The 27,643-nt window shown below is 45.7% G+C and overlaps 1 protein-coding gene across 1 annotated transcript in view; it reads left to right on the forward strand.

The window, feature by feature from the left end:
• The window catches only part of syt9b (synaptotagmin IXb), a 101,450-nt gene that overhangs the window by 70,070 nt on the left and 3,737 nt on the right, over positions 1-27,643 (forward strand). Inside the window, exons 5-6 of the mRNA XM_068046945.1 lie at positions 289-460; positions 12,091-12,220. Coding sequence (XP_067903046.1) covers positions 289-460; positions 12,091-12,220 — 302 coding nt within the window. The remainder of the gene's footprint in view (positions 1-288; positions 461-12,090; positions 12,221-27,643) is intronic.

Below are 27,643 nucleotides of genomic sequence, written 5' to 3' on the forward strand. Positions count from 1 at the left end.
CAAGGTTGAGAATTTTAAAATCGAGGTGTTGCTGGACTGAGAGCCACAGCTCAGGAGTGATAGGTGAATGGGACTTGGTGCGAGTTTGGATACAGGCATTAGTGTTTGAGATGAGCTCACGGTGGAAGATGGGAGGATGGCCAGGAGAGCATTGGAATAGTTGAGTCTAGAGGTTACAAAGGCATGGATGTGAATTTCAGCAGCCGATGAGCTGAGGCGGGGCAGAGACAGGCAATGTTAAGGAGGTGGAAGCAGGCAATCCTGTTGACTAGCTTGTTGCTCCAACAGATCCGTACGTGAAGATATCTCTGATGTGCGATGGGAGGAGGTTGAAGAAGAGAAAAACATCAACAAAGAGAAACACATTAAATCCTGTGTACAATGAAGCCATAGTCTTTGATGTCCCTCCTGAAAATATTGACCAAGTGAGCTTGCTAATAGCTGTCATGGATTACGATCGGTGAGATACCTGTTTAAAAATATTGTTAAAATAGCTGTTTAGTGCAATGGAGAAAAAAAAATGACAATCAGAAAATACACAAGGTTTGCCAGCATCTGAAAGGGGGAAAAAAAACAGATTAAGATCTTGGGTGTGATACCTTTGTCAGAAATAAAAACCCAAAGTCATGTACCCAAATCATTTTTTGTTTTTAGTTGTCAGTTCCGATGAAGAATGGTCTCCGCCTAAAATGTTTGTCCCGCCTTTTCTTGTTATTGATACTGATGGACCTACTGTGTATTTCCAGCATGTTTTATTGCCCGTTAACTACAATTAATCACATTAATAATGCATACAATTCAGCAAAGAAAGACACAAGAATTCATATTTTCTCTTTGTCAAATCTTGCAAATGAGGAAGGAGCAAATCCACTCTCGGGGTTCAATGAAGGATCAGGCAATTGAAAAAGAAAATGGGGGCTAGTCCTGTCCATTCTGGACACAGCTCCTTCTTCTGTTTAAGTTTCCCCCAACTGGTCCATTCCCAAACTCCCTATTCAGCTGGAAAACAGGAGAAGGGGTCGGCCATTTAGGACTGATATGAGGAGAAGTTTCTTCACTCAGAGGGTCGTGAATCTTCGGAATTCTCTATCCCAGAGAGCTGTGGATGCTTAGTCATTGAGTATATTCAAGACTGAGATCAATAGATTTTTGGGCTCTTAAGGGAATCAAAAGATATGGGGATCGGGCAGGAAAGCAGAATTGAAGTTGAAGATCAGCCATGATTTTATTGATTGCAGGAGCAGGCTCAAGGGGCTGAATAGCTTCCTCCTGCTCTTACCTCTTATGTTACTATGATTTCCCTCTTCAGTGTCTGACTCTTAAAAACCTAACGGAGTACAAGCACTTAACACAAATTCAAGCACATATTATACCACCAATACAAATTTGTTGATGGGCCTCCTAGTTTTTACCCTTGCACCAAATGTGACTGAAGAATAGTGTGAGTCCAAATAATAAGCCCTGCTGGCAACTTTCAGCTTCTGCTAATAGCCTGAAAACATTTTCTAGTTTTTGAGAACGAATTTGTATCTAAAATATTCCACAGAGTAACCACGGCCCCCAGATGTGTATTCACAGCTTCAGTACTGCCTTGGGGGGTGAGATCTCCTGAGAAATAGTTTGACAGAAAGCTGGTTTCCAGCATTTTATCAGCCGAAAGCCAAAATGATTCTGAAACAAGCTCAAATGTATCCTTCAAAAAAGACTTCAACATACTGATTTAATAATCCTTTGAAAATATGCAAAAGTTTCCTAATTTTCTCAATGATATTGAATCTGGACCAGCCTTAGTAATGTGAGCTTAGGTGTTTTCAGGTCTTCTGTATTTTTTGCAAAGTTCTGCGGGTTGGTGAAATCTCAACTCTGTGCCTGTGTCTGGAGCGGTCAACTCTTCCCATTGAGATATGATGTGGTTTTTGCTTGTCTTGGGCAACTCTGGCATCTAGCCAAGTCCTCACAGGTACTTTTTTTATTCAATCATGGGATGTGAGCATCGCTGCCAAGGCCATTTATTCCCCATCCCTAATTGTCCTTGAGAAGTTGGTGGTGAGCCGCCTTCTTGAACTGCTGCAGTCCACGTGGTGTAGGTGCACCCTCAGTGCTGTCCGGGAGGGAGTTCCAGGAATTTGACCCAGCAACAGTGAAGGAATAGTGATATAGTTCCAAGTCAGGATGGTGTGTGGCTTAGAGGGGAACTTGCAGGTGGTGGTGTTCCCATGTATCTGCTGCCCTTGTCCTTCTAGGTGGTAGATGTTGCAGGTTTAGAAGGTGCTGTCGAAGGAGCCTTGGCGAGTTGCTGCAGTGCATCTAGTATACGGTATATACTGCTTCCACTGTGCACCAATGTGAATGTTTAAGGTGGTGGATGGGGTGCTGATCAAGTGGGCTGCTTTGTCCTGGATGGTGTCGAGCTGCTTGAGTGTTTTGGAGCTGTATTCATCCGGACAAGTGGAGAGTATTCCATCACACACCTGACTTGTGCCTTCTAGATGGTGGACAAGCTTTGGAAAGTCAGGAGATGAGTTATTCACTGCAGAATTCCCAGTCTCTGACCTGCTCTTGTACTCACAGTATTTACATGGCTGATCCAGTTAAGTTTCTGGTCAATGATAACCACCAGGGTGTTGAAGGTGGGGGATTCAGCAATGGTAATGCTGAACGTTGTCACGCTCACGCAATATGAACTTATGAACTATAAGAATGAACTAATGAAGTATAAATCTGAAACGGACACTTCCCTGTCACACAAAATGGAGTTGAGAGGTCAGGTGACCTTTTCTTTCCTGCCAAAACACTTGGAACTGCAAGAGCCCTGAGCTAAATTTCATGTCTGGACAAGTCTTGGTGAAGTCATTAAAATGGAAATGACTCTTCCTATAGTAATGACTGCGTTTCTCCAACGAAACAAAATAAAAACTGGGTTCGCAATACTGTTGCAGACACTTCAACTCCAAACTTGAAATCCAGAATATGGGTGTGTAAAGCTCTATTTTATCAAGATGGTATATGGATGAGTGATACATGGACTTCATTGTCTGACAATGGCCTAACCATCAGAAACTATTTATGAGGACAATGGCAAGAGATACTCTGGTCACATTAGGGTAGGCGGTGGCGTAGTGGTATTATCACTGGACTAGTAACCCAGAGACCCAGGGTATTTCTCTGGGGACATGGGTTTGAATCCCACCACAGCAGAAGGTGGAATTTGAACTTAATAAAAATCTGGAATTAAAAACTAATCTAATGATGGCCATGAAACCATTGTCGATTGTTGTAAAAACCCATCTGGTTCACTAATGTCCTTAAGGGAAGGAAATCTGCTGTCCTTACCTGGTCTGGCCTATATGTGACTCCAGACCCACAGCAATGTGGTTAACTCTTACATGCCTTCTGAAATGGCCTAGCAAGTCACTCAGTTGTACCTAACCGCTACGAAGTCTATAAAAAGGAATGAAACCGGACGGACCACCCGGCATCGACCTAGGCACCGGAAACGACAACGGCAAACCCAGCCCTGTCGACCCTGCAAAGTCCCCTTACTAACATCTGGGAGCTTGTGCCAAAGTTGGGAGAGCTGTCCCACAGACCAGTCAAGCAACAGCCTGACATAGTCGTACTCACGGAATCATACCTAACAGACAATGTCCCAGACACTGCCATCACCATCCCCGGGTACGTCCTGTCCCACCGGCAAGACAGACCCAGCAGAGGTGGTGGCACAGTGGTATACAGTAGGGAGAGAGTTGCCCTGGGAGTCCTCAACATCGATTCCGGACCTCATGAAGTCTCATGGCATCAGGTTAAATATGGGCAAGGTAACCTCCTACTGATTACCACCTACCGCCCTCCCTCAGCTGATGACTCAGTACTCCTCCATGATAAACACCACTTGGAGGAAGCACTGAGGGTGGCAAGGGCACAAAATGTACTCTGGGTGGGGGACTTCAATGTCCATCACCATAAGTGGCTCGGTAGCACCACTACTGACCGAGCTGGCCGAATCCTAAAGGACATGGCTGCTAGACTGGGTCTGCGGCAGGTGGTGGGGGAACCAACACGAGGGAAGAACATACTCAACCTCGTCCTCACCAATCTGCCTGCCGCGGATGCATCCGTCCATGACTGTATTGGTAGGAGTGACCACCGCACAGTCCTTGTGGAGACGAAGTCCCGCCTTCACATTGAGGATACCGTCCATCGTGTTGTGTGGCACTATCACCGTGCTAAATGGGATAGATTTTGAACAGATGTAGCAATGCAAAACTGGGCATCCATGAGGCGCTGTGGGCCATCAGCAGCAGCAGAATTGTACTCAACCACAATCTGTAACCTCATGGCCCGGCATATCCCTCACTCTACCATTACCATCAAGCAGGAGACCAACCCTGGTTCAATGAAGAGTGCAGGAGGGCATGCCAGGAGCAGCACCAGGCATACGTCAAAATAAGGTGTCAACCTGGTGAAGCTACAACCCAGGACTACTTGCATGCCAAACTGCATAAGCAGCATGCGATAGACAGAGCTAAGCGATCCCATAACCAACGGATCAGATCTAAGCTCTGCAGTCCTGCCACATCCAGCCGTGAATGGTGGTGGACAATTAAACAACTAACTGGAGGAGGTGGCTCCACAAATATCCCCATCCTCAATGATGGGGGAGCCCAGCACATCAGTGCGAAAGATAAGGCTGAAGCATTTGCAACAATCTTCAGCCAGAAGTGCCGAGTTGATAATCCATCTCGGCCTCCTCCTGAAGTCCCCAGCATCACAGATGCCAAACTTCAGCCAATTCGATTCACTCCACGTGATATCAAGAAACGACTGAAGGCACTGGATACTGCAAAAGCTATGGGCCCTGACAATATTCCGGCAATCGTACTGAAGAACTGTGCTCCAGAACTTGCCGCGCCCCTAGCCAAGCTGAGCTCCAGGACATCACTGCAGGAGTACCTCAGGGTAGTGGCCTAGGCCCAACCATCTTCAGCTGCTTCATCAATGACTCTCCTTCAATCATAAGGTCAGAAGTGGGGATGTTCGCTGATGACTGTACAATGTTCAGCACCATTCGCAACTCCTCAGATACTGAAGCAGTCTGTGTAGAAATTCAGCAAGACCTGGACAATATCCAGGCTTGGGCTGATAAGTGGCAAGTAACATTCGCGCCACACAAGTGCCAGGCAATGACCATCTCCAACAAAAGAGAATCTAACCATCTCCCCTTGACATTCAACGGCACTACCATCGCTGAATCCCCCGCTATCAACATCCTAGGGGCTACCATTGACCGAAAACTGAACTGGAGTAGCCATATAAATACCGTGGCTACAAGAGCAGGTCAGAGGCTAGGAATCCTGAGGCGAGTAACTCACCTCCTGACTCCCCAAAGCCTGTCCACAATCTACAAGGCACAAGTCAGGAGTGTGATGGAATACTCTCCACTTGCCTGGATGGGTGCAGCTCCAACAACACTCAAGAAGCTCGACACCATCCAGGACAAACGCGGCCCGCTTGATTGGCATCCCATCTACAAACATTCACTCCCTCCACCACCGATTCACAGTGGCAGCAGTGTGTACCATCTACAAGATGCACTGCAGCAATGCACCAAGGCTCCTTAGACAGCACCTCCCAAACCCGCGACCTCTACCAACTAGAAGGACAAGGGCAGCAGATACATGGGAACACCACCACCTGCAAGTTCCCCTCCAAGTCACACACCACCCTGACTTGGAACTATATCGCCATTCCTTCACTGTCGCTGGGTCAAAATCCTGGAACTCCCTTCCTAACAGCACTGTGGGTGTACCTACCCCACATGGACTGCAGCGGTTCAAGAAGGCAGCTCACCACCACCTTCTCAAGGGCAATTAGGGATGGGTAATAAATGCTGGCCTGGCCAGCGATGCCCACATCCCGTGAATGAATACAAAAAAAAGAAAAAAATATAAACTAGGTTTCTGATAAAAGGCTTTAATAGGACACTTTCTGAGCAGACAGAGAGAAAACCATCTGTGCCAACGAAGTAAAAAGACCTTGCCTAGTACTACTAGCTTCAAGCCACATGTGGACAGAGACTTGAGTTAGCCCTGAACTCTCCACCTGAGGAACCATACCAGGGCTTCGCCATTGAACTTTGGCTGGAGCATAACAAGAGAAATCTGCTACTGCGAACATAAAACAACAGCAAATCGGTTCTCCTAAACCTCCAGTGCTCTTCTTCAGTGGACAAAAAAAGGATTACAGGCCTGCATCGTTTCAAGTCTTCACCCCAGGGAAAAGCAAGTGTAACAGAGAACTCTTGAAATCATGAGACCCAAACACATGCTATTTTTATAATCACAATCTTTTCTTGAGTGTGTGTGTATCTGCATGAGTGTGAGAGTGGGTGTAGTCACATATATTCAGGTGTTGAACAATAAACATTATCTTTCTTTGAAAACTTACAAGAAAACCTGTCATTTGTCGGTTCCTAAAACACACGGAAGCTAAAACATTTTTTCAAACATGCTGTCTTCAATCAGTTGAGAGGTGAAAAGGGGGAGCCATACCTATCATCTCTCTCCTGTCCATAACAACGTCAAGGGGAGATGATTAGATTCTTTCTTGTTGGACATGGTCATTGCCTCACACGTATATGGCGAGAATGTTACTTGGGGCTGACATTGCTACTCTGAAGATTAAACAGCCCCTATCCCCTGAGGTGCTAGACAACAATCCATTCACTCCTCATCTCAAATTTCTTGTTAATTGGTTTATTTAAGGCCCAAGCAAGCAGGTAGATATGCCAACAATAAAATACCCAGGATTAATTAAAAGCACAGTTATTTTCAGGAGGATTGATTTTAATTCCACAAATACTGTGAAGAAATGAATAATAGCACATTGAGGATGAAATAGACTATTTTACAACAATACCAGTTATTCATTTTGAAGGGACCTTTTCCTTTTTCTGCCTTTTTAAATCCAACTAGCTCATGACTCCAGTCAGTGGATATCAGCAAGAATACAATGGAGGCCATAGCCACAGCATAGATGGAGCTACCTGGACATGTCAGAGAACCAGTGCCAAAGGAGACTGTGACTATCCAGGCAGATGTTCACTGAGATTTGTGCCCTTGTAGTGGAAGACCTCACACCTTGAACACCGCCTGCCATGTCCTGCCGTCAGTCACTGTGGCCTTGAACTTCTTCACCTCTGGCTCTTTCCGAGGATCAGCAGTGGATCTTGGTGGGCTCTTTCAAGTATGAGCACAACCATTCCATCTTGCAAGTCACTGGGCAGTGCATATAATTTCAAACAGATGGGCCTCGCAGGCACAGAGAACAGTGGAATTTGCCTCTAGCTGGATTCCCGCAGGTGCAGGGCATCATTCATTAACCCATGTGGCCATCAAGACACTGAGTGCGATTCATCAACAAGAAGGACTTCCACTCTCTCAACGTTCATCTGGTCTGCCACTACAAGAGCTCCCTCCATGTGTGCGCTCGCTTTCCTGGCAGATGCCATGACTCCTTCATCCTCGGCAGTCCAGCCTGCTGCTTCTCTTCATTCCACTCCCCCAAACTTCATGGATGGATTCTAGGGGACAAGGGCTATCCCTTGATGAGATGGCTACTCATTCCTTTACGTGACCTCGAGACAGAGGCACTACAGCCTATGCTATCTGTTCACAAGGATCACCATCGAGCAGGCCATTGGGCTTGTGAAGATGCAGTTCTGTTGCATGCACCGGCCCTGAATTACATTCCTGCAAGAGTCTCACACATTGTGGTGGCCTGCTGCGCTCTCCATAACATGGCACTCCAGAGAGGTGTGGACCTTGAAGCGAGTGAGGGCCTGAAATGACGTCTCATTGGAAGAAGTGGAAGAGGAGGAAGAGGAGGGAGAATCAGAGCAGAGAAGTGCACAGGCTGTGCAGGGAGCTGGCCAGGGTCAGCGTGGGACTCAAGGTTCTCATCAGGATGCCATCAGCATCTGATCCAAGCATGTTTCAACTGAGCCCTCTAACCCAGGAGGATGACATGGTTTAGAACTCACTTTGAGTTGCCTGTGAGAAAACTTCCATTGAAGACACAGCATTGAATGGATCCATTTTTACAGCCAATGAAGGACGCACATCTCTCCAGAGGTCTCATTGTCCTAAGGTAACAAAGTAACACATTTACAAGTGAGGCAAACCCCAGTGAACCACTCAGTTCTCCATGCGACGTGGTGCGGTGGCCTCCACTCTCAGCCACTTCTAGGCGGTGCTCCCCTTGTGGCCTCAGATGAGATGGAGGCAGCCTGCTCGCGTGTGTCTGCTTGTGAGTGAGGTGCACGTGACAGTTGTCCTCGTAGTAGAGGTGCCAGCAAGGGACACCTCCACAGGCTGTTGCACTGGCATCAATGCAGGGGCTGCCTCTGTCACAGGGCCATGCTGCATAGATGGTGCCTCAGCCAGCGGTACCAAGAAGGCCGATGATGGGGCCCCATGAGGGAAGGCTCCTTCATCCTCATTGGTGATTGCATCAGCACTTGGATGGCGCCCCAGATGGCTGGAGGGGTGCATCGGATGGGGCACGTCTGGTATCCACTCCATGCATCTTTATGCCAACAATGCCACTGAACAGCCCATAATACACAGCACCGCATAGATTCTGTGCATGTCAGTGTGCTGCTCCTCTATCTACTCTACGGTTGGCCACTCTCTCAATGGAGGAGCTCATGCGTTCAAAGCCCTGAGCCATGGTGGTGCACGTGGGCTGGATGGACTCCTCCATTCTCAACCCATGACCCCACACTGACTCAGGGAACCCTGACATCCCTGACATGTGGGAGCACATCTGCTGCTGCTGGTCTAGGTAGAGCCTCCTTTCCTGTGACTCCCAAGGCCCTGCATCTGTGCCCAGCTGAGCAGGGCTGTGTCTGTCCTCCATGCTCCAAGGGTGACTGCTCACAGCTGCCTCCACCTCGCTCACCTCCTGCTGCTTAGGAGTGCCATGCTCTTCACCCAGTGCCACCCCTATCTAATCACCCGCCGATGTGCACCCTCCACCGGCGCAGATACATTCACTTGTAAGATGTGACCGTGCTGGTTCTGCTGTATTGACTTCTTGCGATGGCCTGGGGGGCCGTGACAGGACTCAGGTGCTCCCTCTCCACGAAGGAACCTGTGGGGGGGGACACAAGAAGGAGATCATGAGAACTAGCCTTTGCCAGCAGAACCCTGTGCTGTGCTGAGGCCTTCCAATGCAACTGAGGCATTGGCATCCTGTCGGATGGGGATCAGTGCCCTCCGGTCACTTCATGACACATTGTTGTATCTTTTCACCCTCTCCTCCAGTTATACCCAGCTCTCCCACCCCAACTTGCTCCTGCAGGGCCACCCTGGCAATTCCCTCCTCCATAGCAGTGATGATGGCGACCTGTGCATTCCTCCTCCAGTCAGAGCCCTGTCCCTGGCATTATGTGCCCCATTCTGCAACTAGGACAAAAGAGAGAAAAGTAAAGGTTCTGCTGGCCTCTGTGACCAATGCCAGTGGCTCATACACATTAGAAGTTGCACCTATCAGTACTTGCAATCCTCAACATGGATCGCAGGATCATTTGAGACCTCAGGCGGTGGTCGTCCCTGACCTTTTGTGAGTCACCCTAGGCCCAGATAAGGGGCCTAGGAGCCATGGCCAACAGCGGAACCAGCGAATTTTCAGTGGTGATGGCGGCAGGGCTAGAACCTCAAGGGACAACGGCTGCTTACAGGTGAAGGATCCTTCAGGATGAGGACTTGTGTTTCCTTTAAAGTACGCTTGAGGAAGGCAATGGGAAACCACCTCATGTACTTTTTCCCTCGTCATATTGCTCCTTTCTCATGGAAGTTAAAAAATGTGAGGCTCTTGTGAGCAACTGAAGAGGAATGCGCAGGACCATGAGGTGTGGAGAAAGGAGTGGACAACCTGCCCTCGGGAATATCACCACTACTATAATCTCGAACAGCACTATGGCTCTGAGCCTTGCTGAGGTGTCAGTAGGTACGCTGGGCACACATTTCTCCCATGTTCAGGAGCAGCAGGCTCCTCAGCTGGAATGTCTGCTGGAGGTTGAAAACTCAGGGGCTTGTCACCAGGGCCTCACGTTGCACTCACCTTGCCAGAGTGAAGAAGGTCATTGAACCTATTCTGGCTCTGCACCCAATTCCTCCGCACTACACTTCTGCTGCTGACTGTTTCAGTCGCCTCCAGCCATGCCTGCTTTGTGTCACCTTCTCCTTCCACCCTCTAGAAAGAAGACATCCCTCCTATCCCTCACAGCCTCCAGGATCTCTAGGTCAGCATCTGAGAAGCTAGGGATAGGCTTTCCCCGGGTGCCAGGCCTCTGTCTCTCCTCCAGTCTCCCTGGTTCTTGAATTTCTTCTTTCAAATAGCACCCTTAGTAATGGCTGCGGTGGTGCCTTTAAATTGGACCCACACTTCACAGTCCCCCCTCCATCCTGCATCCGCACCCTCCAGCCAATTAGCAGCCATCCTCTGCAAAAATCCCCCCAGAGCAGATTCGGGACACGGGAACAGTCCTGACATTGGTTTCCCAGCCCCGGAGACATAATTGTTTCTACTGTGCCTCGACTGAGCCACCAGGAGGCAGTTTGTCCTGTTGGGATGCCCAAATACCCTTCTCTGCACAATCCTTGCACCTTCCCCACCCTCCCCCCACGCAGCTAACCCCCCTCACCTACCCTGTTCCCTGTCCCAATCCCTCCCCACCTCCCTTCACCTATCCCCTCCCCTACCCCACTCCCCCTCACCTGCCCCTCAGTCGCAGCTACCCCCAACCTTCCCCACCCACTTCACCTACCTCCTCCACCCCTCTCACCTACCCCCTCCCCACCCCACTCCCCGTCACCTACCCCCTCACCTGCAGCTACACCCCACCTGCTCCAACCCTCTCACTTACCCCCTCCCCCACCCCACTCCCCCTCAGCTACCCCCCCACCTACCCACCCTGCTCACCTACCTCCTCCACCCCCCACACCTCTCCCCTCCCCCACCACCCCTTCCCCCATCCCGCTCCCGTCTGATAATGTGACCTGGTCTTGGAAAATGCTTACCTTCTGGAGAAAGCTGCAGTGTGGATGGGAGTTGGTCTGCAGCTCAAGTCTCCAAATTCGCCGATCAACAGTCTTAACCATATCAGCTGTTCTATCAGGCACCTCTTTTAGGACCTAATTTCCATTCTGTGCAAGCGGATGGGTTTTGAATGGGTTAAAATCAGGCCCTCTGAGTGCATTTACGTGACAACCCTGGAGTCGATGCAAAATTACCTCACTTCACACTGATGCTATAGTTAAGAACTTGCCCTCCCAATTTGTAAAGTTTCACAAAGTGGGATCGCAAAACTGGAATTCAGGAATTCTGAAATTATGTGTTAATATTGGGTGGAATGTCTTGCAGGATCCAATGACTTCCATGTTCAAATTCCTGATGTATAGTCCTGGCATACAAATATTTGCCCCTGGTGTGCAACTTGGTGATAGTGTAGTGTAAAGAGAGGCTAAATCCTAGAGTCAGGGTCTGGAGTGATACTGGATCAACGTAGGGGTGAAATTTGGTGCTCCACTCTGCAATCACTCAACTCTACATCCAGTAGGTAGGGTATTCTAGTCATTTATGGCTCTGGGCAAGGAGCTCTGAGATTGTGAGTTCAAAACCCACCATCGTACCTTGTGAAATTGAATTCAATGAGTGTGACAACTTGTGAGCAGGTACCAGAAGACGATCATGAAAGCTCCTGGATTGTAGTTTTTTTTTTAAATAAAAGACTCCAGTCTGAAGCTCGGTAATAGGACTCTCAATACCCTTGGATCACCCAGTGATGAGCAACAATATTATGTCATCAGTGTGGCCCACATCTCAAAATAAAATGTGGAACAAAAGAGCTCAAACAAGTTTCCTGTTGATGTGAATGAGAAACCACTTCATATCAGAATAGAACCTTAGCAACTTCTCCCATCCTTAATCATCATACTTTCTTAAAAGTCTTTCTGATCTGTTTGTTCGAGATGTGATCCCCGTTTTAACTTTTTAAGGAAAATTATTATGACAAATTTTTCACAGTGTAGGTCACAACGAGGTCATCGGTGTGTGTCATGTGGGGAATGATGCAGAGAGGCTGGGCCGCGATCATTGGAATGAAATGCTCAGCTATCCACGCAAACCTATAGCACACTGGCATCAGCTGGCAGAGGTAAGCAATTAATGATGTATTCACTAACCTGCGACAGGTTTATAGCGATGTGAAAGAATCATCTGACTAGCATCTGCATATGTGGAACACACAGGGTTGTGCCATGCAGCCTTAGGGCAGAGGTAGATTGGGCTAAAAATTGGACCTTGTTGCACCTGTTTGGGTACAAAATGGGTGTAACCAGGCACAATCTGGGAGGAACCATACCCTGCACCCCAACAATATCCGACATGAAATTGGGTTGGGTCATTTTTCAGGCATCTGGGGCAGCCGCCTAAGAAAGACATAAAGTCCCCTGGCATATGATAATGCCTATCTTAGGACCCCTCTGCCAAATTGGGCTGCCCTTCGTGGGCTTATTCCACTATGGTTTTCTAAACATGAATGTGACTTAGCCATCGAAAAGACAAGTTCACTATTTTTATTTAATGTTCAGTAAGAACAGGAGTGCTCCTCCTGGTTCCACAGCATTCCTCCTACCTACGAGTTGAATCCCACCCCCATGGTTCTTGGGGGTCTTTGCTCTCACTCACCAACTTCCCATCCCAGCACTTACCTTCATTTCGTGAGATGGGCAAGCTGCCCGTTTAGGTGTGACGGGGCCATCAGACAGCCTAAAATATTGAAGTGACGTCCAATTTTGGGCCAGCCTTGGGCCTGGTTGTGTAGCACTGATTCTGGGCTCGAAAGTGGGAACAGACAAAGTTTTACCGCCTAAAGTTCAAATCCCTGTTCCCATTACTTCCCATTTACCTCAGCTGCAGACATTAGTAAAATTTCAGAGAGTATAGGCGCATTCTACTCAATCTCTCCTCATAGGACAGCCTCCCAGGAATCAATCTAGCAAACCTTTATTGCACTCCCTCTAAGACAAATATATCCTTCCTTAGAGAAGGAGAGGAAAACTATACACATATAATTATAGAATGATACAGCACAGACGGAGACCACTTGCCCCATCATGCATGTACTGGCTCTTTAAAAGAACTATCCAATTAATCTACTGCCTTCGCTCTACTTCCATTTTCAAGTATTTATCCAATTTCCTTTTGAATATTGCTATTGAATCTGCTTCCACCACCCATTCTGGCAGCGCATTCCAGATCACAACAACTCACCGCAGAAAAAATTCTCCTCATTTCCCCTCTATTTCATTTGCCAATTTCCATAAAGCTGGGTCCTCTGGTTCCCAACCAGTGGAAACAATTTCTCCTTACTTACTCTAACCAAGCCCATCATAATTTTAAACACCTCAATTAAATCTCCTCTTAACCATCTCTGCTCTAAGGAGAACAATCACAGCTTTTCCATTGTCTCCACATAACTGAAGTCCCTGATCCCTGATACCATTCCAATAAATCTTTTATGCATCCTCTCTAACAGGAAGGGGAATGCTTCAGAATCTCTTTGCTTGTTTCCTCACGTCAACTTTCCTATTTGAATTTAGATATAGAACTTAATGCAATTAATTATGGCTGATTCTGAGACTTCTGTCACATATTGTACAGCTAGCCTTCTCTCCTCTTGCGCCTCTGAGATTGTAGTTTAATTTTTTTCATTTCCTGTTGATGCTGCAGTTATAGTATAAACACTGCCTTGAATTTGGAGTCAGGACCTAAACTGAAACCAGAATAAAATGGATTGGGATCGCCCCTGGGATGATGGAGTCTTACTCTGCTCCACTTCTGTGTTGATTGGAGCCTTCATGCCCATCTCATGCTTCATGTTTAGCATCAGTACGAAGCAGTCGCCCAAGACCTGCCTAATCAATATGTGGAGGGATTGTTTTTATATATTCAAAAAAGTACTTTTCATCAACCAGTTTTATTTTCTAATGTTGGTGCACTGATGAGCCATCTCTTTAAATCCAAAAAAATGCATTCTCTACACCAATATTAAATTATCCCAACTGGTCTATAAAATAGAGAATTTGCCAGAACAACATATATACGAACATACAAAAAACATACAAATTAGGAGCAGGAGTAGGCCACCCGGCCCTTCAAGCCTGCTCCGCCATTCAATAAGTTAATGGCTGAACTGATTACTCCACATTACCACCTACCCCCGATAACCTTCCATCCCCTTGCATATCAAGAATCTATCTACCTCTGCCTTAAAAATATTCAAAGACTCTGCTTCCACTGCTTTTTGATGAAGAGAATTCCAAACACTCACGGCCCTCTGAGAGAAAAAGTTTCTCCTCATCTCTGTCTTAAATGAATGACCCCTTATTTTTAAAAAGTGACCCCTAGTTCTGGATTCTCCCACAAGGGGAAACTTCCTTTCTACATCCGCCCTGTCAAGACCCCTCAGGATCTTATATGTTTCAATCAAGTCGCCTCTTACTCTTCTAACTTCCAGCAGATACAAGCCTAGCCTGTCCAATCTTTCCTCATAATATAGCTGGCACACCACTCGTTACATCTTGCCAACCAGAAAATGACCCATTTATGCCTACTCTCTGTTTCCTCTTATCTAGCCAATCTTCTATCCATGCCAATATGTTACGCCCTACACCATGAGCTTTTATTTTCTTCAATAACCTTTGATGTGGCACCTTATCAAATGCTTTCTGGAAATCTAAGTACAATACATCCACTGGTTCCCCTTTATCTACAGCACATGTAACTCCCTCAAAGAACTCCAATAAATTGGTTAAACATGATTTCCCTTTCACAAAACCATGTTGACTCTGTCTGATTACCTTGAATTTTTTTTAAATGCCCTTCTATAACGTCTTTAATAATAGCTTCTAACATTTTACCTAAGACAGATGTTAAGCTAACTGGCATGTAGTTTCCTGCTTTCTGTCTCCCTCCCTTTTTGATTAACTAAAGTAATCAGAGCTAAATTAATTTTACTCCAGAAAATCAAAACCCATATATTATTGAAATGTGTGGTAATTAATAAAAGGTGTAATAACATTGAAAGTGACTTTACTTGGTGGAAATTAGGAGGTAATTCAAATTGAATATCCTTGTGTCATTTGTTTCAAATGGCAATATTCCTGAATTAGCTTTTATATTTTCTACACTTTCACTGCAACATATCCTTCCTGAAGCAGTTTTAATTTGTTTTAAATTCCCTTCTATCCTTCAGGGCCTTGAGCAGATTCAATGACTGACAGTTCATCTCTAATACTTAATTTGTATAAAGATATGCAAATAAATAAGGAGTTCTGGTGCACAGTATTAGTCTCCATATAACAAAAAGGATATGGAGGCATTGGAGAAGGTGCAAAATAGATTTGCAAGGATGATACCAGAACTGAGAGGTTATATATATCAGGAAAAATTGAACAGGTTATGGCTCTTTTCCCTAGATAACAGAAGACTGAGGGGCGGCCTGATAGAGCGTAATGAAGGGGTTTGACAGGATCTTTCCACTTGTGGGGATACCACAGCTGGGGGCCATTAATATAAGATAGTCAATAATAAGCCCAATAGTGAATTTAACAGAAACTTCTTGACTTAAAGAGTCGTGAGAATGTGTTACTCGCTGCCACAGGGAGTGGCTGAGGTGAATAGCATTGATATATTTAAGGGGAACACATGATAAACACATGAGGCAGAAAGAGATGGGAGGATATGCTGATAGGATGGGATGAAGAGAGGTGGGAGGCGTCTCGTGTGGAGCATAAACACCGATATTGACCTGTTGGGCCAAATGGCCGGTTTCTTTGCTGTAAAATTCCATGTAGTTCGATATAAAGGATTTACTTCCAAATATTTGCACTTGTTAGCTGTAGGGGGATAGTAGCATTGTGGGAATCATTCCGGATTTAGTTAGCGGCACGAAAACAGCAAAGTGAAATCGCCGCCCCCGATGCGATGGGACTTAAATTGTAGAACAGTTACTTAGAATATATTTGCATGCAGTTGATCGCGATTCAGTGGGGGGCTTGGGATTAAGAGGATGACAGGCAGCCCTCACGTACTTTCGAATTCCAGGCCATTGAAAAGTGGCGACACCGAGGTGGGGCCTCAGTGTCATGTTGGGTAGGCAGCCGTGACCAGTATTGGATCGGGGAAGAGGGGGGAGGCCATTGTCAGTCTGCAGTGCTGTGCGCTCTGCAAGCAAGTGGGCTTGGTCTCGGGTGGCAGTGCTGGGTGGGCTTGGTCTTGGGTGGTTTGGATGGGTGGCCATACCATTGGGGGATGAGAGAGTGGGGTAGCCACACTGCTGGGTGAGGGTCAAGTAGCCATACTATCAGGTGAGAGGGTTGGCTATCAGCAAGGGTAGGTACTGAGGGCCATCAGCGTGTAAGCCGGAAGGAGTAGCAAAGGTAAATTCAAAGGACAGCGCTCTGGAGGCCTATTGATCACATGGCAGGGGTACCATACACCCTGTCTTTGTCGACCCCGTGGTGTGATGCAGAGCCTCCAACAGATGGAGGGCCAGGAGGCAGCTGCATCTGCTGGCGAAGCTTCACGACAAGAGCAGCAGCAGCCGGCCGTGCCAAGAAGGGCCCACTTGCACCAGAGAGTGTACCAGACTTGCCTCAGCTACCTCCAAACGTCTGAGAGGCATTATCAGCAAAGACCGCGGCTCTCCAGGGAGGCCATCACTGACTTATGCGCCCTGCTGCAGGACGAGTTGCGACCTCTGGGATTTGGGGATCACCTTATGCCAGTAGACCAGAAGATCACAGTGGCATCTGGATCTTTCCAGGGATCCGCCAGGGACATGTCTGTGGTCTCCCAGGCATCAGCCCACCACTGCATCAAGGAGGTGACCTGTTCGAGATGGCCAGCGACTATGCGCTACCGATTGACCCTGACAGTCAGGCCGAGAGGGTCATCGGATTCAACGCCAGCGCTGGAATCCCCCAGGTGCAAGGTTGCATGCATGTGGTCATCAAGGCTCCCTCGGACCAGCCAGCCTCCTTCTTCAACAGGAAGGGCTTCCATTCCATCAACATACAACTGGTCTGCAACCATCAAAAGCGTTTCTTACAGGTGTGTGTGCGCTTCCCAGGAAGTAGCCATGTCGCCTACATATTTCGACAGTCCCGGGTGCCACAGCTTTTCAGGCCCCCAGCTCACCTTCAGGGATGGATCCTTGGGGACAAGGGCTACCCATTGAAGATTTGGCTACGGACACGCTATGAGGAACCCTTGCGATGCAATAAAGGAGAGGTACAACATTTGCCACAGCTCTACCCGAACGACCATCAAGTAGGCCATTGGGCCTGTGTCTGGATCAATCCGGTGGAGCCCTGCAGTGTGCCCCAGTGAGGGTCTCGCATATCGTGGTGGCCTGCTGTGCTCTGCACAACCAAGCACTACAGAGGTGGGGGAGGCCTTGCCTGACGAGGACATGATTGAACGCCACTCCTCAACCAACTAGGAGGACACAGAGGAGGGTGATCAGCAGGCAGCACTGGATGTTGAACCCCTTGCACCACAGGCCAGGCACATTGAGTGACGAGTCAAGAAGGCAAGAGACAGACTCACACTTACCCACTTCCAGCCACCATCATGGCCTCTCAGAGTGAAATCAATAAAGACTCACCTCCATGCATTCAGTCTCTTGCCTCCTTTCTATTTGGGTTCCATGCCTAGTGCTCAGCTTCACATGCTCAGGCCCAGGTGAGACGTTGAGCAAAGGAAGACTTTGTCTACACTGGCAGCCCACTAAGGCAGAAGGGTGAGGTCAGCATCTCACAATTAACGCATGAAAGGATAAACGTTTCCACAATGAATGTTAACTTCAATAATGAAAAAAACTTCATAACACAGGACAAATGGCAAATGAAAAAAACAGGTCAGTGTCAAAATGTCAAACTATTGTCCCCCACACTTATGTCCCTCATCCATTCTCCATGGCAATGCCTCAACCAATCAAAAGTGACTTGCCAACCAATCAGCATCCTTTTCTCATGCATTATAAATTGTTGTTCTCTCTTGAAATTTGGCATTCTTGCATCTGTCCTGATGAGTGCAAGACTAAAGCTTCGACAGCATGTCTCTTTTTTCAAAAAAAAACTTCTCAGTGCCGTTTTCCATATAATGGCCAAGTGAAATTGATACAGAAATTATCATGGGCAATAGAAGCAAACACATAATGTGTTTGTGTGACTTTCCAGCGGAATCTAGGGATTCTGAAAGATAAACCTTTGGTATGTAAAAGAGGTTAATAAAAGGCAAATAGGATTCTGGATTTTTGGCACCTTGCATTGAATATGAAACAGGGAAGTGATGTTGAATCTGTGTCAGATTTTGATTAGGCCGCAGTTGGAGTAATGTGCATAGCTCTGGGCATCTCATTACAAGATGGATATTTTGGCTATGGAGAGGGGACAGTGAGAAATCACCAGAATGGCAGCAAGAATGAGAACTTACAATTTTAAGAGCGGGATGGATATTAGGGCTGCTTCACTGGGGATCTAATGTGTCAGCTGTGGCTCAATTAGTAGCAACTCACACTCCAGGAGTAAAAAATTCAAGTCTGACACTACAGTGCGGTACTGAGGGAGTGCTGCACTGTCAGACGTGCCATCTTTCAGATGAGTTGTTAAACCAAAGCCTTGTCTTCCCTCTCAGGTGGATGTCAACGATCCTATGACACTATTTCAAAGAAGAGTTTTCCCCGGTGTCCTGGCCAATATTTATTCCTCAATCACCATCACAAAAACGGATTGTCTGGTCACTATCTTATTGCTGTTTGTGGGAGTTTGCCATACACAAACTGGCTGTTGCCTTTCCTACAGTGCAACAGTGACTACACTTCAAAAGTACGTCATTGGTTATAAAGCACTTTGGGATGTCTGGTGGTCATGAAAAGTGCTATATAAATGCAAATCTTTTTTTTCTTTTTGTGGAAGATTTCAATATTATGCAAGGTTTTGAGAGAGTAACTGATGAATTATTGGTCTCACTGGTTGCTGAGCTAGTAACAAGGGGGCTGAAACTATGAATTCTTCATAACAAAGGGGGAGGTTAGAATACTTTTTTTTTAACACAGAACATGGAATTCTTTACCACCAGTGTCCATGAAGGCAGAGACAACAAACCTGAATTAGCTGGGAAAATTATAGAGTATTTATTGGTGTTAATCTGTGAATCTCCCAGCAATTTGTAACAAGGAAGAGATAGACTGTGCATTGTGAATCATTGCAAGTTACTGGATGATTTGTATCACTCCGCCATTAGCCACAGCTCAACCTCAACCTGTCCACAAGTTTCAAGAAATTGATGCATTTGCACATTAATTGCTCATTTAAACTCACGGCAGAAAGTTAGGGCTGGTACTTCACAGCGTGAGGACCCTTTTAATGATGAGATTTGTATTCTCCAGCCTAAAAAGGGAACAATGTAAAATGTGGCGTTTCCTTCCTACAGGTAGTAAATTGTTAGAGATTTTAAAATTTTTAATTTCACATTTATTAAATTATTTTTTAACTTTTTCTTCTGTCTCTTTTTTTTCTCTCTCTCTCTTAATCCAAGCTTTGTTTCCCTCTCCTTATTTCTCTTTGTGGACCTGATTTGACTCTAATTCATCCAATTTCCTTTTCTGTCATTCCTCTGTTTCTGTCTCAATCCCTAATTCACATTGGTTAAGGAGATGAACTGTTGGTCCTTTCCCTCACTGAGGTCCCAGATGTCCCATTGTCCTCATTGGGCCATTATCAGTTTGCACTCCCAGCAAGTTATGATGCAAAGGAATTTTGGGCTGAAGGCTGAGGGAAATATCTAACTATCTGGGCATGGTTTGAGATGAACCACTCCAACAAATTCCACACCATTGAAGTACATTAAATGGGAATTGGATTAGTATTTTACAAGTATTTACAAGGAATATAAAAGGTTACAGGGAAAAGACTGGTAAGTAGGACTAGAGTGGATAACTTGATCTGAGGGGTTAGCAGCAGCATGGGCATGATGGACAGCATGGCCTCCTTCTGTGCTATAATTTCTAGGATTCCTCCTCCTATTTTAATGCACGCATTAACCAATAAACAGATCAACAGCTGTTTTAAAATGGCAGACAGACTATCAGAATCACAGAATCACAGAATTGTTACACTGCAGAAGGAGGCCATTCAGCCCATCATGACTGCACCAGCTCTCTGAAAGAGCATCTCCCTCAGTTCCATTCCCCTGCCTTCTCCCCATAACCCTGCAACATGCATATGAGTTGAACATTGATAATACATTAATAGGCCCCTGTTCTGTCCCTGTGTGTTTGACCACGTGCATGTCTACTTTGACCATCTGAGTTTAACAAACAGCTGGACAAAGCCAGTCTAGTCTGCCCAGAAGTTCAGTACTGAACAAAATAATTTGTTATCCAGCTTACTGTAAAGCCCATCTCCACTGAGCTCGTCAAACCTGATAACTTAAGGGAAGACAGTGGTAATATCACTGAACTAGTAATCCAGAGGCCCAGGTTAATGGCCTGGGGACACGGGTTGAAATCCCACCACAGCAGCTGGTGGAATTTAAATTCAATTAATTAATTAAAAATCTGGAATTGAAAGCCAGTTTCAGTAATGGTGCCACGAAACTATCATCGATTGTGGTCAAAACCCATCTGGTTCACTGATGTCCTTTAGGGAAGGAAATCTGCTGTCCTTATCTGGTGTGGCCTACATGAGTCCAGACCCACAGCAATGTGGCTGACTCTTAACTGCCCTCAGAAATGGCCCAGCAAGCCACTCAGTTCTCAAGGGCAATTATGGTTGGACAACAAATGCTGGCCTTTCCAGTGGCGCCCAAATCCCATGAATGAATTTCTACAAATTGATTGAAGGAATAGCAGTATCTTCCCCAATCGTTTTAATGGAAGCTAAATAATGCTGTTCACTAAGTGTGACATGCTATAAAGCAACCAGTATGGAATCATAGAGTATTACAACACAGCAGGAGGCCATTTGGCCCATCATGCTTTTGCCGGCCCTTTGAAAGAGCTACCCAACTTGTCCCACTGACACGCTCTTTCCCCATAGCCCTGCAAAGTTTTCCCTTTCAAAATTTCCTTTTGAAAGTTACTATTGAATGTGCTTCCACTGCCCTTTCAGGCAGCGCGTTCCAGATCACAACAACTCACTGTGTAAAGAAATTCTCCTCATTTCACTTCATGCCAATCATATTAATTCTAGATCATCTGGTTACCGATGCACCAACCAGTGGAAATGTCAATAATGTACAGCTCAAAGACTATCCACTGATGCAAATTAAAAAATATTTGCATATTTTCAATTAGTTCAATCATGGTAACGATTGCAAACAAAATGGCTTTCAGTAGGGCTGATTGATTTCCCAGTGAGTTAACCAAACTTATGGAATATGGGGTCAGTTCCAACCCAGATGGCATGAATATATTGGTAGCTGTGAAGCTTCCAAAGTGCAGTGGGTTCAATTAGGTGCCTGACAGATCTTTGGCTTCATAAAATTTGCTCAATATCGACAGAATTTTCCCTAATTTACACTAATTAGGCAATCTGGCCCATGCTGCTCAGCAAATACAATCAGTCATGTAAGAACTTAAGAAATAAGAGCAAAAGTAGACCATACAGCCCCTCGAGTCTGCTCCATCATTCAATAAGATCATGGCTGATCTTCTACTCAACTCCACGCTCCTGCCTGATCCCCACATCCCTTGATTCCATTAGTACTCAAATTCTATCAATCTCAGTCTTGAATGTAACCAACTGGGAATCCACAGCTCTCTGGGATAGAGAATTCCAAAGATTCACAACCTTCTGAGTGAAGAACTTTCCCCTCATCTCAATCCTAAATGGCTGACCCCTTATTCTGAGGCTATCACCCCCTAGCTCTGGATTCTCCAGCTGGGGAAACAGCCTTGTAGCATCTACCCTGTCATGCACTCTAAGGATTTTATACATTTTAATGAGATCGCCTCTCATTCTTGTAAACTTGGGAGAAATAGGCCCATTCTACTCAAGCTCTCCTCATAAGGCAGCCCTCTCATCCCAGGAATCAATCTTATATTGAGGTTTCAAGATGTTGTCAGGGTGATTTGGATGGAACCTCTGACCAATGCTGTGCTTGATTTGGTCATGAAAGGTGTTCCAGTTGGTGCATTAATATCACTTTTTGTGTACACATCAAACCCAGGCCTCTGGATTCTCAGTAATTCCTGATTTTGCTTGATTTAACTCATTTTGTCCCTGAGTTAAAGTATAAAAAACCTCAGAGAGAAATGACAGATTAAACATACATCTTCAGGACCTTCAGTTGGACTAGATGATACACTAGTTGGACATTTGTGAGATTTGAACTGATCACAAAATCCAAATCAACTTGGGATGATTTGGTTTCATTTGAAAACACTAGTATTTCGGCTGATTTGAAACAGTTTATGATGCTTCAGCTCTTGAGACGTGCCCCAAGCAGAATGACAGCAGCAATGTCATGGGAAGACCATCACTTGCAAACTTGCCTCCAAGCTACACACCATTCCCAGCTTGGGGATATATGTAGCCATTCCTTCATCATTGCTTGGATCTGGAACTCCCTGCCCAACAGCTATTGGGAGCATTTTCACCGCACACAATGCAATGGTTCAAGAAACAGGCCCACTTCTACCCCCTCAAGGGCAACTAGGGTATGGGCAAGAAAATGCCAGCCTTGTCCACGCTGCCCCCATCAAGAGAATGAACAAATAAAAATCATCATCGTTAGACTATCGTCTAACTTTCACACATCTTCATACACTTCACTGTCACCCATCTATTGTTCTGTACTCTGGCTTATGGATGCTATTGGCTAATTGATGGATTAGCTCATCTGCATTGCAGTGGCATTTCCTCCATCGAGGGCCCCACTGACACTTCTCCAGGTCTCCTTCATCCAAAGACACTAGCACATTCTAAAAGTGGTTGGATAACCTAACCACCACCTTCCATGGTCTTGCAATAAGCAACCCCACCGCCCCACCCACCCACCCCCCCCCCCCCACCCACCATCTATCCATCCTGACGACCACCTTTGTGTGCGGCTGCATCAAGCTGTGTGTAGACCTCCAGTACGCAAACTCCAAGTGTCACTACGTGCTGAGGTTCTATCTGTCCCCGGTGTTGCGAAGGATGGGCCTGGTCACATTGCCACGGAACGCTCCATGCAGTTGGATCGTGCCGTACCACCTATCCTTCGTGGAGCCGTTTCTGCGGGAAAACACCTTTGACCACCGATCCATCAGGCAGTGGTCTGCACGGAATGTCCTCAAGGCCCTATGGGAAAAGGAGACGGTGGATCCTGTCGGATGGTTCCCCGAGCAGACCACCAAAGTTATTTGGCAGAATGCCTCATCACCAGAACTTTCAAACAAGCACCAAGATGTAGTTTGGCTGGTGGTGAGAAGAGCCCTCTCTGTCAGATCCTTCCTGCACGCCCGAAGTCTCGCCCCCTCCGCACAATGCCCCCGCGGTGGCTGTGGTGGGGAAGAGACGGTTGCCCACCTCCTACTGGAATGTGTCTTTGCAAAGCAGGTGTGGAAAGAGATGCAGTGGTTTTTGTCGAGGTTTATCCCAAGCAGCTCTGTAACACAGGAGTCTGTGCTCTACGGGCTGTTCCCAGGGACGCACACCGAGACAAACATCAACTGCTGCTGGAGGACTATCAATTCGGTGAAAGATGCCCTTTGGTCTGCCCGAAACTTGCTGGTCTTCCAGCGCAAACAGTTGTCCACAACCGAATGTTGCGGACTGGCACATTCCAAGGTCCAGGACTACGTGCTGAGGGACGCACTAAAGCTTGGGGCAGCTGCAGCAAAGGCTCAATGGGGAAAGATCACAGTGTAACGTCCCCCCACCAAGTTGAACTGAGGGGCTGGATCCATGGGAAACCCCTCGAACTGTATGGTAAAATTTTGTGTGCTGTAAAATGTAAAAATGTATATGGCACGACAAGTGAAATGGAAGGGTTGTGAGGCAACTCAGGATTGTAGTGAAGGAAACTGATCACCTTTGCACTGTTTGTAATTTTTGACTTGGCGCTGTTTGAAACTGGTAATGTATTTTTTACAGATTTTTATGACTAAAGTATATTTTGGAAATAAAAAATAAAAAAAATTGCCTCCAGGCCGACAACCCTCCAACATCTCTGTGCTCCTCCAATTCTGACCCCTTGCACATATCCCATTTCAATCCCTCCATCATTGGCGGCTGTGCCTTCAGCTGCCTGGCTCCTAAGCTCTAGAATTACCTTCCTGCCTCTCCACCCCTCTCTCCCCCTTTAAGAGGCTCCTTAATACCTACCTCTTTGACTAAGCCTTTGGTCACCTGCCCTAATATCTCCTTATGTGACTTGCTGTCAAATTTTATTTGATAATGCTCCTGTGAAGCACCTTTGGAAATTTTACTCTGTTAAAGGTGCTATATAAATGCAAGTTGTTGTTGATCACTCACAGGTAATACCAGATACTACTGTCATTTCAGTAGCCAGTTCTAACATCTAATCCAGTTGTTATGACCAGGTGAGAAAGGGGTCTAGGGGTTCCCTCTCAGCCTTTGCCTGGTTTAACTGTAACAGGGTTTAATTTAAAAATCACCATGTTTTTAGCTCCCCTTCAGTGAATCCTTGTTCACTGCTCTCCAATTGTAAGGCAAAGAAATCAACCAGACAGGTTTTCTTAGATTTAAACAAGAAAGGTGGAAGTCTATTAACCTTAAACTCTAATTCCGCTAGCGACCAAGAATACGCTGTGACCACGCTAGCATGCATACACGATAAACACACACGCAGATAGAGACAGAAAAGTAGAAAAAATAAAGGGGAAAAGTTCAAGGCAATAGCTGGGATTTATTTATGGTCCTTTAAGTTTGATGTAGAGTCTTTGATTGCTGGTAAGTCCTGCCATTTCGTTGGGGCCCAGTGCACACTTTAAAACTTGTTTCGATGTAGGAGTCTTTTCTCTCTTGAGGATTAAGTGACTTCACTGGATCCAGAGATTCATGAGAGAGAGAGAGAGAACTAGCCAGGAGAGACACTCTCTTCTTCCAAGTTCAACTGCAATCTGACCCAAACTGTCCTCTGAGCAGTTCAAACAAAACTTGGGTCACATGACTCGCTGTTTTAACAAACTCTTGCGTTTGTGGATTCTCCATCTTAGCAGACACCCTGGAATGCTGGCTTTCTTACACGTTCAGTGTCTGGTGATCAAAATCCATTTGGGTTAATTGGATCAGGGAGCCATCCTATTGTCTCCGGGCACTGTCTCTTAGAATGCAAATGTTTTCCAGCCACTGCTGATCTCTTTAAACAAGTCATTTCTTCATTCCAGCAACAGTTTAAAATTAATGTTCATATGACAAAATTAATATGCCTCATTCTGGGCAGGTGGGGTCTTCATGACACAGTGCAGAAAAGTGATGAGGCACCATGTACATGTAAGCAGTAAGGACATGGAACTCACTGTCACAGGGAGTGGTTGAGATGGATAGCATAGATACCTTTAAGGGAAAACTGGATAAACACATCAAGGAGAAAGGAATAGAAGGATATGTTGATAGAGTGGAGCATAAATACCAGCATAAGCTGGTTGGGCTGAATGGCCTGATTCTGTGCTGTAACATCTATATCATTCTACATAACTTCTCCCATTTCAGAAAGTGCAGCAGCTGAGTAATGGGACACTTTTTTTCCCTCCTCCACCTCCTCCTCAGTTGTTCTCCCTGTGAATATGTGGTGTCCTATTGGGAATTATGTGACAGAAGTTTCATGCCTCCTCTTCACAGGCTTCTGATGTGTAAAAAGGAATAGATAACAGCCAGGGTTTCATTCATTCTTTAACCCCTTAATTAATGTAATGTTTTTCCAATGAATCAGATCTGAATTGTAGTCATCTATCTGGCCCAGCTATTTTTCCAGAACTCCTAAAGGTAGGAGGCCATACATAACTCTAAAGGATTTGTGTTTCTTTCTTTCGTTCTGTCTGATATTGATCGGAGGTACACATATTGATAAAGTTCCTCATACGAGACTGTTAGCTAAAGATAAAGCCCATGGAATTGAAGGCAAATTATTGACCTGGTTGGGAAATTGGCTGAACACAAATAGACAGAGATTAGTGATAATGGGCAGGTACTCTAACTGGCAGGATGTGATTAGTCACTGGGGCCTCAACTGTTCACTGTATTCATTAATGATTTAGATAATGGAATAGAAAATCCAAATTTGCCGATAACACAAAGATAAGTGATATTGTAAGTGATATTGTAAGCAGTGTACATGGAAGTGTAAAATTACAAAGAGAAATTGATAGATTAAGTGAATGAGAAAAACTGTGGCAAATGAATTTCAATGTAGGCAAATGTGAGGTCATCCACTTTGAAAATCAAAAAAACTTGCATTTATATAGCACCTTTCATGGCCATTGGACACCCCAAAGCACTTCACAGCCAATGAAGTATAATCACTATTCTAATGCAGGAAATGCGGCAGTCAATTTGCACACAACAAACTTCTACAAGCAGCAATGTGATAATCTGTTTTGGGGATGTTGATTAAAAGATAATCATGTGCTCAGGCACAACTCCCCTGCCCTTCTTCAAAACAGTGCTGTGGGCTCTTTTAATCCACCTGAGAGAACAGATAAGGCCTCAGCTCATCTGAAAGATGGCACCTCTAACTGCACTGAAACATCAGCCTTGATGCTTGTGCATAAGTCCTGGGTTGGGACTTGAACCTACAGCCTTCTAATGCAGAGGTAAGTTTGCCAACTAAGCCAAAGCTGACACTATCTGGGATTAAACCAGATTAGGCAAGGTATTTTCTAAATGGTGAAAAGCTGGAACAGTGGAGGTCCAAAGAGACTTTGAGGTCCAGGTACAGAGATCCTCAAAGCATCATGAACAGTTAGAGAAAAAAATCAAAAAAGGCACATGGAATGCTGGCCTGGAGGAGTAGAATACAAGGGGGTCAAAGTCATGCTTCAACTGTACAACACCCTGGCTAGACCACACCTGGAGTTACTGTGAACAGTTGGGCACCACATCTTAGGAAGGTTGGTCTTGGAGTGAATGCAGTGTAGATTTACTAGAACGATACCCAGACTCTAAGGGTTAAGCTACAAGGAGAGATTAAACAAACTAGTGTTGTATTCCCTAGAATTTAGAAGGTTAAGGGGTGACATGATCAAAGTTTTCAAGTGGAAGGGAGGTCTGCCTGGATCTGGTTCTGGGGAATGAGGTGGGTCAAGTCAATCAGCTGTCCATGGAAAAGGACAAGGCACAATCCAAAGTAAAAGTACTAGATGGAGGAGGGCCAATTTCATTGGGGTAAGAACAGATCTTGTCTCATGTAGGTTGGAATCAAAGAAATTGAACAATGGGCTGCTATTAAAGAAGAGATAGTTCAGGTACAGCTGAGGTACATTCCTATGAAGGGAAAGGTAGGATAAACAAAGACACAGCTTCCCAAATGTCAAAAGAGACAGATAGTAAGATGAAGCAAT

Source organism: Heterodontus francisci, chromosome 14 (genome assembly GCF_036365525.1).
Source record: "Heterodontus francisci isolate sHetFra1 chromosome 14, sHetFra1.hap1, whole genome shotgun sequence".
NCBI classification, from domain to species: Eukaryota; Metazoa; Chordata; class Chondrichthyes; order Heterodontiformes; family Heterodontidae; genus Heterodontus; species Heterodontus francisci.